Source organism: Anomalospiza imberbis, chromosome 20 (assembly GCF_031753505.1).
Source record: "Anomalospiza imberbis isolate Cuckoo-Finch-1a 21T00152 chromosome 20, ASM3175350v1, whole genome shotgun sequence".
In the NCBI taxonomy this organism is placed as follows: domain Eukaryota; kingdom Metazoa; phylum Chordata; class Aves; order Passeriformes; family Viduidae; genus Anomalospiza; species Anomalospiza imberbis.
Window position 1 is genome coordinate 9840453 of NC_089700.1, and position 17978 is coordinate 9858430.

The window sequence follows — 17978 nt, forward strand, 5'->3', positions numbered from 1 at the left end:
TAACTGCACAGGTAAGCACTTGTTCCTGCTACTTAATTTTCCACGGATTTATTTCTCCAGGCTCCTCCCTTTGTTTATGGTGGCGTCTGGGAACAAAATACCGACAGACTCAAAGGGGGAAAAAAAAGGAAAACCTAGAAGCAAAGCTAGGGAAGATACACTGTGCATGTCTCCTGGTTTATAAGTTTCCTGGGTTTTTTCAAACCACATCTTTGTAAATAAATAAATAAACAAATAAAAATCAGTGTTTAATTTCTCATTGCTGGAGCGGGGATAACCCCCCACCACCGATTATGCAGAGCATCAGAACCATGCCGTGATAAAATAAATGCAAACTACAAAACTGAGTTGGATTTTATGCTGTTGAGTATTTTGAAGCTTGAGCAGGGGGGGAGGTTTGCTGTGAAAATGTGCGTTTTCAGCAAACACTGGGTGTTCTATAAATCGAGCTGTATTTTGTCATCAAGGTACCCGGAGCCAGCCGGGCTCGCGGGGAGTGTCCCAGCGGGGCTGGAAGGGGAGGGCGATGTTCGGGTTTTTCCAGCCGGCTCCCTCTCGGTGCCTGCCAGGTTTCTCCCCGGCTGTGGGAGCCCGGTGGAGGCGATGGGAATTCCTGATATTCCTCTGCCCTCTGTAGGAGAAGCGCCCGCATGAGCCGTGCGGCGGGATGGATCCGGCCGCATCCCGGCTCCCAGCACGAATCACCTCCTGCTCGCTTTTTTTTATGGCATTTAAAGGCACCTCGGGGGCAGGGAGGACAAGAAGGGGATGAGCATCAGCGTGCTCAGGTTCACAGGGGGCCGCTGGAACCTTTGAAATCCCAACGCTGGATGTGAAGAGCCCAAATCTGGAGCTCATTGTGGGGTCTGAAGCTCAGAGCTTCACCTGCAGCTCGGATTGGAGAGGCTGAGTGGGGCCCCTGCTCCCTTGGAACAAAATTCGTGCCAGCCTCGATTGGTGTTCCCCAGTTCCAGGCAATTCCTTGAGTTTTGGGGCCACCTTAGGACCGCAGAAAGGGGAGGCTGGCAGAGGGCAAAGCCAGAGAAGCTGTCCCTGCTAAGGCTCTCTGCAGGTCACGTCTGCATCGCCCGGCTGCTGCTCCTCGGCCACAGCGTGACCCCAGGAGCCAAAATTCCCGAATTCCCCGTGGCTGGTGTAACTCGGGGTAACTCAGGGGTAACTCAGGGGTAACTCAGGTGTAAGGATCTATCTGTGCATGAGGCCTGACCTGAGAACCCAGCTCTGGGACCTCACTGCTGTGAGAGGGGCTCCAGCGGAGGCCACAGAATGTTTAACGCAGGACGGGGAAAGAATTAATTCAGTTCTGCGCAGCTGGAGAGGCAGAGAAAGTCTGACGTTGATTTAAAGCGATAGTTGTCATATTGTGCATTATTAATGGCGCTTGGCTGCTGCGCTGCCGGTATCCGGCACCGTGAGCCCCAGTTCCCACAGCCCTGCTGCCCACAAGCGCTGCCCCGGTAATGTCGGGGGGCTCGGGGGGCTCCCGCTGTGGCCCCACCATCGTTCCCGGCTGGATCCTGGGCTCATTCCTGGATGGATCCCGGGTTCATTCCCTGTGGGATCCCGGTGTGGCCCCGCGATCGTTCCCAGTTAGATCCCGGGTTCGTTCCCAGAGGGATTCCTGTTGGATCCCGGGTTCCTTCCCAGTTAGATCCCGGGTTAATTCCCAGAGGGATTCCTGTTGGATCCCAGGTTCATTCCCGGATGGATTCCGGTTGGATCCCAGGTTTATTCCTGGTTGGATCCCTGGTTCATTCCCGGATGGATTCCGGTTGGATCCCGGGTTCATTCCCGGATGTATTCCGGTTGGATCCCGGGTTTATTCCCGGTTGGATCCTGGGTTCATTCCCGGATGGATTCCGGTTGGATCCCGGGTTTATTCCCGGTTGGATCCCGGGTTCATTCCCGGATGTATTCCGGTTGGATCCCGGGTTTATTCCCGGTTGGATCCCGGGTTCATTCCCGGATGTATTCCGGTTGGATCCCGGGTTTATTCCCGGTTGGATCCTGGGTTCATTCCCGGATGGATTCCGGTTGGATCCCGGGTTCATTCCCGGATGTATTCCGGTTGGATCCCGGGTTTATTCCCGGTTGGATCCTGGGTTCATTCCCGGATGTATTCCGGTTGGATCCCGGGTTTATTCCCGGTTGGATCCCGGGTTCATTCCCGGATGTATTCCGGTTGGATCCCGGGCTCATTCCCGGTTGGATCCCTGGTTCATTCCCGGATGGATTCTGGTTGGATCCCAGGTTTATTCCCGGTTGGATCCCGGGTTCATTCCCAGATGGATTCCGGTTGGATCCCAGGTTTATTCCCGGTTGGATCCCGGGTTCATTCCCGGATGGATTCCGGTTGGATTCCGGGTTTATTCCCGGTTGGATCCCGGGTTCATTCCTGGATGGATTCCTGTTGGATTCCAGGTTTATTCCCGGTTGGATCCCGGGTTCATTCCCGGATGGATTCCGGTTGGATTCCGGGTTTATTCCCGGTTGGATCCCGGGTTCATTCCCGGATGGATTCCGGTTAGATCCCGGGTTTATTCCCGGTTGGATCCCGGGTTCATTCCCGGATGTATTCCGGTTGGATCCCGGGTTTATTCCCGGTTGGATCCTGGGTTCATTCCCGGATGGATTCCGGTTGGATTCCGGGTTTATTCCCGGTTGGATCCTGGGTTCATTCCCGGATGGATTCCGGTTGGATTCCGGGTTTATTCCCGGTTGGATCCCGGGTTCATTCCCGGATGGATTCCTGTTGGATTCCGGGTTTATTCCCGGTTGGATCCCGGGTTTACTCCCGGTTGGATCCCGGGTTCATTCCCGGATGGATTCCGGTTGGATCCCGGGCTCATTCCCGGATGGATTCCTGTCGGATGCCGGGCTCATTCCCGGTTGGATCCCGGCGGGACCGGGCGCCCCTCCCCGTCCCCTCACGCAGGCCCCGCCCCCAGCCCCGCCCCGGCGCTGGCCCCGCCCCGCCCCGCCCCGCGCGCTCCCCCCAAGATGGCGGCGCCCTTGGCACTGCGGCTGCAGGAGCTGCTGGACCCCCGGCCCGGCCCGCGGGACCCCGAGGATGATGCGGAGGAAGGTGCGGGAGCACCGGGGAAGGGGGGGTTGGCACCGCGGCCGGTGGGGGCGGGAGGGGCCGGCGAGGGCGGCCCGGTCGCTGCCGGAGCGGCCGCACGTGGCGCCGCGGCGGCGGGGAGGGTCGAGCTCCCGCCGTGCCCCCGGCCCGGGGTGATCGCGGGATCGGGACTGCGTCGGGGCTCGGCGTTACCTCCGCGAAGGAGTTCATCGAGCCACCTGTGGGATCGGGGATGTGTCCGGGATCGGGGTTCGCTCAGGGGCTGGGGCCAGCCCCGCGGTCGGGCCTGTGTTAGGCCTAGCCTGGTTCTTTCCTGCAGTCTGTGTGAGAGCAACAGTGTCGTGTAAGAAACGCCTCAGTAACCACTGAGGAAGCTACCGTGGTCAGCAGAGGCGTTTTCCTATTTTAGTAACCCTAATTTTGTTCCAGACTTCACAGAATCCCAGACTGGTTTGGGTTTGGGGCCTCAGAGCCCATCCAGTGCCATCCCTGCCATGGCAGGGACCCCTTCCACTGTCCCAGGCTGCTCCAAGCCCATCCAGCCTGGCCTGGAACACTGCCAGGGGCAGCCACAGCTGCTCTGAGGAGAACTTCATCCTGTGATGGTGCCAAGACTGAGGATTCCAGGAGATGGCTGGAAGGATCTGCCTCTCCTTCCCAGCATTTTGCCATCCTCTGCTGCCTGGAGTGACTGTACTTAGAGCAGATTTTGTTGTTTTGTTTATGAGCAGGAGATGTTTTTGCCCCCCTCTGCCTCGAACAGGCATTAACATTTCCAAAGGCACATTAAGAGCACTCAGCGAAACAACAACCCTGTAATTTGGCACTGGGTGCCTTGCACATGAATCATAGTGGGGAGGGAGGAAGCTGGGATGTGTTCTCTGGGCTGGACTGCTCTGCTCTGTGTCCTGGAGAAGATGGGGATGAAGGAGGGCAAAAACCACAGTGCAATGTATGTATTTATGTGGGTTTTATATATAGCAAGAGGCCAGAGTGCATCTCTGAATTGGAGTTTTCCTCTCCTAGTCTGCAGGCATGAAGTGAGTGAAGGCATTGCAGCTTTGCAGAGTCCTCCACGTGAAGGACTCAGAGACCCTCCTGCATCCTTGGATGGGCTTGGTTCATGTTCTGCTTCATGCAGGAGCCTTTCCCCCTTGCAGGAAATTGTGTGCCTTTCCTGCACTTTTCAAAGTTCCTGTTCTCCTGTGCAGTGCACTGTTGTTACAGAGCATGAGGAGTTTCCCAGGGCTCCTTCCAGACTGGAATTCAGCTCAGTTTCAGACACTCCTTCCCTTTTTTCCCCCCTCCACAGCTACAGTTGCTAAAGTGATTGACAGATTTGAGGATGAAGCCACGGATGACATTTTGCCTGTTGGTAATATCAGGAAAAGAGCCTCAGCCTCTCTCCTGGAAGCTGATAAGAGGTACAGTGGAAAAGCCACATCTCGGAAAGCTCTGCAGGAAGAGCTCTGGGGAGATGCTCTGTCTGAAGAAGGATCTGGTAAGAAATCTCATTTTCCCCCTTTTTGCTGGCAGACCATGATGTCAGCAAGTGACTGAGCCTGGCAAAGCTCAGGGCCAGGAGCAGCTACAGTTAAGCTGGACATCAAGCAGCCCAAGGCTGAGCTGCTGCTGGTGGATTTTTCTGCTAAGTAAATAACTTTTTTCTCTCATTTATTAGCTGAAGAAGCACTAGATGACTGGTACAGTGGCAGTGAAGGCTCAGAAGAGGAGGACAATGTTGGCACTAAGGGCAGGGAGAAGCCCAGCAGTGCTGGCAGTGAGCAGGAGGATGACTTGGAGGATGATGAAGAGGCCAAGGCACCAAAATTCAGCTCCCAGAATATCACAGACTTTGAGAAGTTTGCAGAGGGGATGGACGATGCAGGGAGCAGTGAAGGGGAGGATGAAAATGAGGATGAGGATGAAGATGATGCTGACATGGAAGGAGGAAGTGAGGAGGAGGAATTTGGGAATGAAAACCACGATGACGGAAAAGAAACCAAAGACAGCGAAGATGATGGGGGAGTGCTGACCTTCTCCAGAGGACAGGAGTCAGAAGAAGTGGAGAAGGGCAAAGCTGTGAGGAACCAGCTAGGTTTGTGCATGTTTGCTGTGTGTTTGCTGGCAGTGTAAAACCAGCCTGAGCCCCTCAGCATGGTGAGGTGCTGCCAGCACCCTGCTTGTGCATGCTGCAGCAGCCCCATGTGTGTGCAGATGTTGTGCAGTTGTTCTGGTGTCACTGCTGCTGTAACAGCTCCTGATGTGGACTGTATTTATCCATTAGCTTCACTGAACCAGTGCTGAATATCCTCATGGGACCATTGGGTTTGGGAACTTCCTGCACTGGTCCTGATGGGATCATTTTGCTTCTTTGCAAAGTCACTCCCACAATGCCATTTCTTCCTGTCTGAGCTGGTAAAGGATCAAACCTCTGTGTGCAGGCTGTCCTTTGAACCAGTAAAGCAAAGGGGTGGTTTGGGCTGTGGGTCACAGAGTTGCAGTTGGGATTTGCTTTGTCCAGAGACAACTCGTGGCACCCATTTTGTGCTGGCCAAGGCTGCCCTGAGCAGGAGGAATGCAGCCCAGAGGAGAGGGCCTGAGCTGTCAGGTCCTTCACCAGGAGCAAGTGCTTTGTCTTGCTAACTGATTCTTTTGTTTCCTTTTTGTTGTGAAGCCCTGTGGGACCAGCTGATGGAAGGGAGGATCAAGATGCAGAAGGTGCTCATGACAGCCAACAGGCTGCCCCAGCCAGACACGTACCCCAGGTTCAGGAAGGAGGGGGGACAGGACTTTGACAACGCTGTGGAGAACTGTAAGAGCCTTTTAATCTCTCTCCTTTGCTCAGACTCTTATAAACAATTGCTTATTGCTGTCCAGTGCAGAGTGGGGTGCTTTGTCCAGAGACACCTTGTACCAGGTTTGTGCTGGGCCAGTGAATGCAAAGGTTTGCCCAAAGCAGGAGCAGTGCAGCCTGAAGGAGGGGCCGTGCAGGTGAATTCCAGCGTGGTGCTGCTTCATCTGTTCATTCCTGAGATCACGGCTAATCACGCTGATCTGATGAGATCTGTAGTAGATTCTCCAGTATGAAATCATAATGTGCAGGCTGCAGTGGGGGAGTGCAAAGTGCTGGGCTTCAGTGTGGTGTGGGTCTGTTTAGTTTTTATATTTGGACACCTTTTTTCTGGCCTTGAGGTGAATGCACAGGGAGAGGAATGTCTGGGTCATCGGACATGACCCTGAACCTTGGCCCTGCAGCAAGTTTTGGCTGTGGTCCTCTGTCTTAGGGCAGGGCAACCAGATTACCTGCAATTACAGGTGAGCTGTTTTCTGCTTTTAAGTTTGCTCTGTTGCTTGAAATGAAGTGATTAAGGACAAAAAGGCAGGCTCCCACCAAAGCTGTGCTGACCTTTCAGTGGAACACACATTATTAATGTCCTTAATGAGATGCATTACAGACTGCCCCAGCTCCATGTTTCATTACAGGTCTAGATGCAATATCATTAAAGACCTTTAACAGAAACAATGGTTGACATTTTGGTATTTCCCATAAGCAAAATACACCCAAGAGCATGGAGTGCAAGGTCCCCAGTGCTGCAGAGGCTGATCCCTCAGTTGTGCAGAGCTCTGAGAGAAACTCCACTGCTAAGAAGTGCTGAATGATCCCCTCCTGACCTTCTCCTCATTATCTGGGCAGGGAGCTGTGGGAGTTCACTCTGATGTTCCTCATAGCTTGGGTCTGTGCTCCGTGGGTCATCTGTGAGGACAGAGCATAGAGTTGGTGTGACATGGGCAGTGTTAGCAGAGGAAATGTCAGGCTGACAGATTTGGAAATGCTGAATTTAGGAACGTTCTACCACTGCTGCTACACTTGCATGTGGTGAGCTTCAGCCTTGGACAGGATTGGGGATCATCATGGCATGGGCACTGGTTTGGCCTGGATGATGCTCTTCTTTCAGGGCAGCCTCAGCACTTCTGCCCAAACCCACAAAATAAATCTGTCACCTTTTCATCCTCCTCATGGATCAGGAGGGAATGATTTGGTGTTCCAGTTGCACAAAAGACTGGGTGTCAAAATCCCAGACTGTGGGTGAGCCCTGCAGGATGCTGAAGTCAGGAGGCTCCCAGTGCTCTCAGAGCTCCTGGACAAGAGTGTTTCCAGTCATTTTCCCCAAATCTTTTAGTTTCTCTTGAAATTTCTGCTCTGTGCTCAGAGGAAGATTGCATTTTTTGAATTGGAAAATGGTCCTTTGTGTATTTTCCTCTTGAGTATCTCGCACTCAGGACAGCCCTGTTGTGGTGCTGGAATTCCCTAAGGGCTGGAGTGTAATTGTGTTAAAGAGTAGACAGCAATTCTCCATCCGTTTGCAGTTTTAAAGCCAAACCTGGGTGAAAATGGCAAGGTCGTGCTCATTTTCCAGATTTTGAGACCGGAGGTTACAAAACTTAAAATGTTTAATTTATTATTTTTGTAATCTTTTATTATTTCTTTTTTTAATGTTACAACATGCTTTGGACAACCTTAGATTCCTGAGATCTCAGGTTCTGGTAGATGATTTACTGCAAAATTGCTTATAAATTGAAGTAGAAAATGTTTTGCAGACCTGGCAGCTTTCAGGCTTCACACCCATTTGTCACCCAGCATTTCCCTTTGTGTATAGAACAAGAATTAATTAGGCTGCACTGCAGGAAAAGTTTATGGCCATAATTTATATAGGATGAATTTCTGTTTAAAGAGACAGCATTGCTTTGTTTGTGCTGTCTTACTTTTTATTTCCCTCCTTTTTTGAATCTTTAATTATATTCTAGAGGTTTTTTTCTGCCGCCCTTTTTACATACAAATGGGAGACCAAACTGTGGTCATGGAGCTCATGTTTATTCCTGTTTTGCACACCCGAGTCTGGATGGTTTTTAGTGCTGAGATCAGAGTGGCTGAGCTCTGAAAGCAGCACAAATGTCCAGTGTTTAACGTCCTGCACACACAAACCCTCCCAGCTCACAGTTCCAAGGTGCTGTTCCTCCAGGACAGATTTGTATTCCCCTGCACTGCATCCTCCAGTCTGGTCCAGGACTTGAAATGTTGCCTCTGTTTGGGGTCTTGCACATTCAATTAATGTTTTTCATAATCAATGCGAGTCAGAATTTGCAATCTGCTCCTGATTTGCACATTAAAGAGACCCATTAATTAAAAATTCCAATCCCTGGCATGTTCCCGCAGGATCCCTGCATTATTTACATAGAAAAGGAGTGCAAGGTGCAGGTTTCTGTGCTGTGGCTGTGCACAGATTGCAGGCCTGCCACTCATATTTCACTGTGCTGGGAGGCTGGAAGGGGATCTCCTGAAATTGTCTCCAAAAATCCCCTCAAGGGCAAGGAAGAGCCAAACTAGAGATGGAATAAACATTGGTGGAGCCACATCCAGTGTCAGGAATTAAACAGTTCCAGTGTTTGGGGCTTGTTGTGTTAAATCTTGATAGAGTGAGAAAAAAACCCACAGATAATTGAGGGACAAGGAGGTAACAAGGGCTTTAAGGAATTAAATCTCTTCATCCTCAAAGGCCCTGTGCTTCTCAGTACAGGCCTGTAGCTCTTCCTTTCTAATTCTGGTTAAAAATACTAAACTGGGAGCACTTCAGTGACTAATACTGCATGCTTTTCAAAAAGAGCTGGGAATTACAGCTTTTAAATAGCAGATTGTGTTATTTTCACTTTAGAGTTGGTGAGATGAGTTAAGAATGTACAGAAACCCAGGTGAGGAAGTTTATTTTGCCAGAAACTGATGGAAATTGCAGGACTTTAAAGGGACAAGTGGCTGTGCTTTCCTTTTGCAAGAGTTCAGGAGGTCCCTGAAATGCAGACTGCTCACTGCATTTGTGTGGGGTTTTGGGGTATTTTTGGCTTTGTCTCCATCTGTCAGTGGATTGAGAGAAAATACCAGAATCCCACATTTCTATTCCTCAGCATAAGCTGCAGATAATTTCAAGAAATGGAGGAAGTAGTGGGCTTGGTAAAAGTAGATATGCAGGGTGTGTAGGGATGGATTTGCTCAGTGGAGCAACCAACAGCAAATATTAATTTATTTACACTTTGGAGAACTGTGGTGAAGTTCCACCAAGGTTTGTGATCAGTAATAAAATAAACCTAAATAAAGTGAATCAGATAAAAAAAAACCAACCAAACAAAAAAACCCCACAAAACCAAAACAAAAAAAAAAAAAAAAAAAAAACAGGGCTCTGTTACCTTCTGAGAAATGAAGTTGTTGGATTTTTGTTCCTGAAAATTTTGAGTGACCCAGAAATGTTTCTGGGGTGGAAACAGGTGGGAATTTGTGGTGAGTGTGCTGGGAAGGAACTGTACTCCCATCTGGAATAATTCCTGAGCTGGGCCCTGGCTCAGCAGGTTGGGTACCTGTCCCATGACAGATTCTGTGGCTTGGGACCAAACAGCACATTTAGACCTCTCTCTCTGAGTGCTTCACCCTGAGTATCTTCATTTTCGTCTGGGTTGGTTCTGCAATATTTTGACATTTGAGAGAGAGGGAAAGACTCTGTTTAGTCTCAGTTGGTGTATGAGTATATTCTCAGTGTCTTTTTAGTGAGGATTTTTGTTGGGCTCTCGTAATCCCAGTCTTTAAAATAATATTTTTACATCCTCCACAACATCTAGGTAAGTCATGTTGAAGACACTGGTTAAGCAGGGACTAATTCTGGATAAAATCCAGTCTGCTGTAGGTGCCAGAGAACCTGTTCCACCTCCTGGGAGAGAGGATGTGCTGGCAAGGCCTTCCCCTCTCCCCTCACCTGGACACAGCTGGGTGGGAACAGCTCTGTGATGAAATGGGATTTACTGACACAGGCTTGGAATTTTTAAGGGAAGCCTGCAGGACTCAGCAGCCCAGAACTCGCTGGTAATTCTGTTCTTACCTCTGTTCCTGGCTGGCTTTTAGAACTGCAGTATATCCACACCTCCATCTGGAGATGTTAATGCATTAATACAGAGCAGGCTGAGTGTCACAGGGAGGGGGAGGAACTGAGGCACAGGCAGATTACACAGTTTCCAGAGGCATGGAGCAGTTACAGGATTAATTGGTGCTAGGCAAGATCATGGACTTAAATATATTCTTGCTTTGAAGATTTTACTGGGAGCCTGCACAAATGTGTGACAGCAGAACTGGGTTTCAAGCCTGAGTGTAAATTATTATGATCAGATCTAGCCCACTTAAAACTGGTAGCTCATTTTAATTGAATTGTGTTAGTCTGGACACTTTATGAATACAAAAAGCATCGGCCCTGTCAGTTCCTGCAGGACTGGATGTGATTGAAATGGGTGTGGATGCAGATGTCCCCAAAATTCACCTCCTCTCTGATCTCATGGAGAATCTGTTCAACTCTTTTTGGCACTGTTGACATCACTGAAGACTCTTTTCTCTCGGCTGAAAGAAACGAAGGAATCAGATCCTTTTTTTCTACATTTTGTGGAGTGTGCCACGGGGAGCTTTTGGTGAGGAGTGGGCTCAGTGAGGATGAGCAGCTCCTGGGCCATTCTGGGTGTGCTGTCTGTGCCAGTGAGTGGGAGGCAAGAGCCATGGAGGGAGAGGCTGCAGGCAAGGCCCAGGGCTCAGCTTTGGAGCTCTGTAGTTGCTGTGTGAGTGTTAAGTTGGGTCATGAAGTCCATGATTTGGGCATGTGCAGAATTTGGGCTGAAGGTGTTTTGTGGTTGGTCATTACTGTCTGTGATTTGTTCAGGAATTCTGTGTGGGAGGTAGGGGAGAAATGCAGGACATTTATTTAACATGCAGGTTTGGGCTGTTTTCAGAGAAAAAACTCTTGTCCTCCCTCACGGAGTGCCAAGGCCTTTGGCTCGTGGTATTCAGTATTTTTGAGCAGAATTGTTGTCCTCTTCTCATGAATGGGTGTGGTAAAATGATTTTATAGGTGATCTCCACAGCCATGTGTGTTGTTCATTGGTGACGTCTGAGGTTTATTTGAAATCTGCCTTAAATTTTAGCGCAGGAGATGCTGGGACAGTCCCTGGCTGGTGACCTGATCCAGCTGAACACCAGCCCGTGGGATTACACCACACTCAGACAGCTTTGCCTACACCTGAGTTCCTCAAGATTAATAGCTAATTAAACTGAATTTAGCTAAATATTTGTGCATGTTAGTCTGTGTACTGCACAAACAAGATGCAGGGAAACAAAGGCTTTAAAAGTGTCCAGACAAGTGTGTGCAAATGTCAGCTAATTCGGATTAATTGGCAGTTGGGTACCTTGAGGTGGAAACTCAGAGCTTGTCATGATAAATATAATTAATGACCTGGTATTATGTGGGGATGTTAGTCTGGATGGGCCGATGTTCCCTTCTGGCCTTAATATCCAGATACAGCTATGAAATATCACATTTCCTCTTCCTTTCTCCTCCTTGCCCATGTACTTGGGGACTCCAGGCTGGCAGAGGCAGGAATTGGTGCTGTCAGCTTCTTTGCATTTCCAGTAATGGAAAGCATCAGTTTTTATAAATCTCATTTTTGCCAGCCCCATCCCCTCCCTGGTTTGGGCTGATATCAAAAGATGATGGTTGAGGTGAATCAGCAGAGCATGAACTTCATGGAAGTGTTTCTCTTTCTCTCCTCCTCAGCTTTCCCCCTCCCCCAGTCCCCTCTAATAAACCCCTGAATACCCAGCCTTTATTCTGTTGTTGAATCCAGTTATTTTCTTTACTTTTAGCAAACTCATCTGTGTCTGATCCTGTTGTCCTCCCTGTCAGATGCAGTAATATTGGGAGTGAAAGGGCTAAATTGAGGCTGTTCTGGAACTCTTTGGGAGTCAGCTGAAGCACTGCTGTGGAAGGGGGGTGCAGCCCTGGCTTCTTTGTGCCCAGGGAATACAATTTTCCCCTCTGCAAAGGTTCTTGCATCATTTGCATTCCAATGGAACCAGCAAACTGGGCTTGGGTGTGGAGCAGACCTTTGCTGTCAGCAGCAAAGTCGGCCCTTTTCCTCCTATCATTTGGTAAATTTTCCCAAACTCCTTGTGTTGGGAATGAAAGGAATGTTGCTCCCATAACTTCCTAAATTTGGACAGATTTCCCAGTGCTTTGTGCTGAAGTCTGTGAGAAATGAGAATGTAACCACACCACCTGTGAAAAATCACCTTTAGCCTAACGGTGAGTCTGGGCTGGCTCTTGGAGCTCCTGTCTGAGGCTTATCCAGCAGAATTATTTCTTTTCTTTCTGTGCCATGTTGCTTTGGGGATGCTCAGGGGTGCCAGGCTGGAGCTGCTGGCAGCCTGCCTGCCCCACGTTGTTCCTCCTGAGGTTCCTCCCACACTGGGAATTACATGCAGGCTCCTGTCCACAGCCCCATGTCTGAGATGTGACACCTGGAGGAATTCCCCCTCCTTTTCCTGGCTGGGAACATCCTGCTGCTGGGAATAGAGAGCAAGCTCCAAAAGTAATACTGACAGCCTTCAGAATTATGATACACTGGAGCTGCGGTGTAATTCTTTGTTGAAGAAGTTAGGGGCCTAAAATGTTAAGGCTTATTGTTATTCCGAGTTGATAATCTCTGCCTTGCTTTAATAATTTTTCCTCATGCCTGGATAGCCTGCGAGTTGCACAATAATCACTCACACAGCTTTGTAATCAATGCCCAAAGTAATAGGATTCCGCTGGCCAACGGCAATTAATAAATTTGTGTCTTTTTTAAAACACTAGCAAGTCGGGCCTGAAATACGACTGACTGGCTTTCCTCATTTGCATATTTATTGCAGTGGAAAAATTCTTGCCGAATGATTGATGTTGAGCCTGCCTCTTGAATTCCAAACAGCACATTATTATGAAATGAAAAATGCCGGCCATACAGTTGATTAAAGTTGAAGACAGTGGAATCGGTGTTTTTTAAGATTGTGGGAGAATTAAAGGCATATTTTAATAGATGTTGACAAGAAGTGAACTAACAAAAGCAAAGCAAAGGATTTGCTTGAAAAGATTTAATCAAACGTGTTTGGTGGGGGATTAATTGCTGGGGATGACGAGTGCAAGTGGCTGGCTGCTGGATGTGAATGGGGAGCATTGTTCCGAGGCCAGCTCATCGAGGGCCATTTTGACCTGGAGTTTAACTCCTGTCCCACAGCCCTTGAAGGGAGGGAAGATTCCCCCTCTCCATCGCAGTGCTGGGATAAACCTGTGTACCAGGTGGAGATCCTTCTCCTGGTGTGCAGCCATTCAGATCAGAGGGTGGGCTCCTCTCCTCCTTTTGGTTTGCGTGGTGTGAGGTGTGGTGGGGGCTTGGGGGCTGTCCATGGAGGCAGGGGAGCGCTCCCAGCTCAGCTTCTGCTCTGCATCCCCTCATCCCAACCCAGTGCTGCTGCAGCTTTCCTGTGTGAGCGCTTCCCCAGCCTGTGCAGGGGCAGGGAGAATGGAAAGCATTGCACGCCTGTGATATTCCTGTGATGCCAGAACCCCAGAATGAATTGAGGGGGAAAAGTCCTCAATTTCCAGTGCTGGCACAGGCTCTGAAATGGAGCTGTGTGCTGGGTAGGTGGTGGTTTCCTGCTGGTACCTCCCAGCAAAAGGGTTTTCCCGTGGATTCAGTGTCCCTGCATGCAGCTGCTTGGGAGGGTGAAATGAGACCCCATCTTTAGAGGTCATGGAAGGGAGTGCAGAGCTTTTCCTGTGTGGGAGGCTGTGGGAATGCTGCCTTGGAGCATGGATGAGCACAGCCGCCCCCTGGCAGCCCATCCCCACGGGCACTGCGTGGGTTCCAGGGCAGCTCTGGGATCAGTCCCTGCAGCCACACCCCCACGCCAGTGTGTCCACACCCCCTGGCATGACAGAATTGCTTTTGTGTGGTTTGAGAGCAGCAGGACAAGTTTCATCTCTGGTGGGTCTCCTGGCACTTTGATCCATGGCAGTGCTACCCCTGCATGGAGCTAAATACTCCAGGGCTGCTTCCAGCATGGGTGGAGGGCTGGGTGAAAGGAGGACATAAGAGGAGTATCGAGGCACACTGTGATTTTCTGGTGCTCCCAGCATTCTGGGTGGGTCTGGAAAAACTTTTTCCCTCCTGGACACAAAAGGAAGGGGCTCCTGTGCACTCTTAAAAGTGACTCTTTCAAGGTAGTGTCTCACCACTGACACTCTGAGTTCCATCTGAGCTGGAGGTTATATTCCAGCCAGGTTTGTTGTGTGCTGAATTCAGACAAGGAGCAGCATTACAGCTGGGGGTAAGAGGGTCAGTCAGTGTCCAGCCTCCTTTCAGAATGACCCAGTTTGCATCCAGGAACGGTTTGGGTTTGTGCTGCCTTCATTCACAAGTGGGGCCAGACTCTGCCCTGAAGCAGGCGGTGTAAAGGGGCTTCAGAGGGAAGAGGAGATGAAGAGGAGGCTGGGAAGAAAACAGCCCCTTCTGGAATGAAATGTGAGATGGTTAGGGCAGGGCTAGATGGGAGGAGAGCAGAGGAGAGTGACACTTGGCTTCTGAAGTTGAGTTTACAGCACACTTAAGCAGCCAAGAGTAGAAGTGAGAATGGCATGCAATAATGCTATTAAATACAGAGAACTGAGAACAGGGAAATTACCCAGCTGTAAGAGGCTGGTGATGAAGCCACTGCCTGGAATAATTAGCCCTCCCACCTGGTTAGACACACGGTCATTGTCTTCCTTGCCCTCTCCAGCCCCTTCACTCCAAATAAAATTGCTCCCCATCCCCACTTCTGCTGGGGTCTGTATCTCATAGCCTGGAGCAGCTTGAGCCTGTCTTTATTTCCTTGCCTGCTCACCACGGCCCTGCTATACCCCAGAAGGGCTGGAGTGCTACTCCAGTTGTAATTGCCGGGATCAAAGCTGCCTGGGGTGCATTAGCACTGCTGCTGGAGGAGAGGCAGCAGGGAGAAAATAAACAGTTTGGGAAGCTCTGGGGACATTTGGCTGCGTTGCAGGCAGTGGGAAGATTTTGCTGGTGTAAGCTGTGCACTCAGGCTAGGGTGGGGGCATTTGGCTCTTGCAAGTGATGCTTTAGCTGCAGACACCTACAACAAATGCATTTTTAAGGGCTTTTGTCTGTTTGTCTGGTGGAATTGTTTTGATGCTCACACACGTCTGATTTACAAGTGCAGCAAACCTAATCCGTTAATAGGTTTATATAGAGGAGTTGTCAGAGTGTATCTATAATGAACCATGGGCTCAGGGAGGGTGAGTCCAACAGCTGATCTGCAACAGAAATCTTAAAGCATCTTCTCCTTGACACTGCTGTTACTGAGGTCAGGCCATAATTTATCTGAAGGTGGTGACAACCGAGCAATATCACAGTGGGAACACACAGGAGATTGAGACCTCTGAGTGTCTGGGCTGATTTCTGCCTCTGTCTGCCTGAGGAAGATTTGCTGTTCACTCTACCCATGATCTCTGTGTCCCCCACGGAAAAGCAGAAATAAAGGAAAAAAATGGAGTGGGGAAAAGTTCTCCCTGTCTTTTTGTGCCACGTACAAAGGGAGGCTGGGGAGTTAACAGAGCAGCCCCACTGGCTCCATGGCAGAGGAGGCACCAGGGGAAGCTCTGGGGAAGGTCCCAGCTCCTGCTCTCCACACAAACCCACGTGCTCTGCCAGCCAGAGTAAGGTCAGTTTAGGTTTTGGGTGGGGCTGTGCCAAGTGCTTCACCTGGGACAGCTGGCCTTGTGATGGATGTGCAGAGGGACAGTTTGTGTAGGCCTGGGCAGACACTTGTTATCTGTCAGAGAATTCTGCAGGGAGGCTTGTTGGTTGCCACAAAAAGAACTATTTTTGAAGAGCAGATGCTGTGGCAGTGTGCAGTTAACCTGTCCCACAGTCAGCTGGAACTGTGTGTCCTTGGAGAACCCACAGCCCTTGGAAGATGCACTGCGAGGGTACAGGAAAAGTGTCAGCTGCAAAAGCCTTTACACAGCATCACATCTCCCTTCAGGATCTGTGTGTGTGAGCACCCTGGGGTGCAACTGCCCGTCCCAGTAAAAATCACATTCACACCATGTATTGATCAATTTACACCCCTCCACCCCATCTTTTCTTCCCTTTCTCTCTTCCTGAGGATCTCTGGGCCTGCAGTTCTGCTTTTCTGATCAGAGTCCTCTCATTAAACTCGCCAGGTCATGGTTTAAAGTTTCCCCCATAGATCAGATCTCATCACTTGTGTCTCTTGCTCTGCAGGTTGTAAAGCCCTGGAGGCCTTGCTGAAAGTGCTGGTGGAACTTCAGGATGAGCTGCTTTATCAGTACCCAGGCACGAGGCATCTGGTGGATGGAAAGCAAGCAAAACCTGAGAGGTAAATGCAAAAAGAGATAAGAGCTTCCTGAACCCTTCGGTGTCCAGCAAACAGGACAATGCCCAGCCTTCCTGACCACCCTCACCCTGCTGCTGTGCTGGGTGACAGACACTCTGTTATTTGAATTCCTTCTGCCTTGTGGGAAGTCTGGTTTGGAATATTTCTGATAATGGAGCAGGGGCTAAACCATGGGGCTTTTAACAAAAATATCAGCGTGGAGGGGTCAGCAAGGACTCCCACATTGCCTTGGGGAGGGACAGGGTGTTTATCCTGAGTGCTTTTGTTCCAGTGAGGATGAAATCCTGAGCAGCAGCGATGAGGAGCCAGTGGAGAAGGCTCAGGAGAAGAGGAGGAGCCTCCCCAAACGGAAGCTGAAGTTTGAGGAGTACCCTGAGTTCATAGCCAAGCGCTACAAGGACTTCAGGACCTACAGGAACAGCACCCTGCAGAAGTGGCATGACAAGACCAAGCTGGCAACTGGCAAAATGGGGAAGGCAAGGCCTGGTTTGTGTGTGCTGACATGGCTCTCATGGAGCAGGGATCTGGGGAACAAGTCCATACTGAAAAAGGGGGAATTTGGGTGGGGTACATGGAATAAATTCTTCCCTATGAGTGTGGGGAGGCCCTGACACAGGGTGCTCAGAGCAGCTGTGCCTGTCCCATCCCTGGAAGTGTCCCAGGCCAGCTTGGACAGGGCTGGGAGCAACCTGGGACTGTGTAAGGTGTCTCTTGGTAGTTTCTGTGTTCTGTCAACCAGACATCCCATCACAGCCAATCTCCAGCAGCAAATAATCTCCAGGAAAATGTCACTCTTGCTGCTGCAGGAGCTGTTTGTGGTTCCTCCCAGAAGCAGGGCCCTCTGAGGCTCTCCTCCTCCATGAAGTGTAGGCTTTAATACAATGGGTAATCATTTCACCCAGAGATCCAGGGTCTCCTCACATCTCTGAGTTGGTATTAATCAAGGAGAAGTTAATCTGAACCAGAACAGCAAAGGCATTTTATTAAGCCAGGCATCAACTTGCCTCAGGTTGGGAAGAGAGAGCGAGGGAGAAACAAATAAAAAATCCTCGCAGAAATCCCTGCGACGAGCCCCAGACCCCCTCCTGCTGCTGGAGCTGCTTATCCAGTGACATGGAAAGATAGAGAGAGGCCTGGTGGTGCCTGGAGGAGAGGCTGTGTGTGTTATCTGACACTGCTTGGTGCCGTGCAGGGCTTCGGAGCCTTGGAGCGCTCGGTGCTGGCACAGATCGATCACGTCCTGCTGGACAGGGAGCGATTGCTGCGGCGCACCCAGACCCGCCGCTCCCTCTACACCGTGCTGGGCAAGCAGGAGCAGCAGCCTGCCCCAGCCCCTCAGCCCGAGCCTGGCAACTCGGTAAGGGTGGGTTTTATTTCTCTGACTCATCCTGGGGGACTCTGCGGGGCCGTTGGCGCGAGCCTTTAGCAGGTGTTGTGCTTGTCTGGGTGATGGGTGGAGGAGGACGTGTCTGATTGTTGATTCCTGCAGTGTAATGGCTAAGGAAAAACATTTAAATTCCATTTTTGTGATATTTGCATTATCTCCTGTCCCAGTTCCTG

The 17978-nt window shown here is 50.2% G+C and overlaps 1 protein-coding gene across 1 annotated transcript in view; it reads left to right on the forward strand.

Moving 5' to 3' along the window:
* The first annotated feature begins 2992 nt into the window (after nt 1-2992).
* Nucleotides 2993-17978, forward strand: part of AATF (apoptosis antagonizing transcription factor) — a 36537-nt gene continuing 21551 nt past the window's right edge. Inside the window, exons 1-7 of the mRNA XM_068210725.1 lie at nt 2993-3106; nt 4416-4604; nt 4785-5201; nt 5781-5918; nt 16286-16400; nt 16690-16894; nt 17611-17775. Coding sequence (XP_068066826.1) covers nt 3022-3106; nt 4416-4604; nt 4785-5201; nt 5781-5918; nt 16286-16400; nt 16690-16894; nt 17611-17775 — 1314 coding nt within the window. The 5' untranslated portion in view covers nt 2993-3021. The remainder of the gene's footprint in view (nt 3107-4415; nt 4605-4784; nt 5202-5780; nt 5919-16285; nt 16401-16689; nt 16895-17610; nt 17776-17978) is intronic.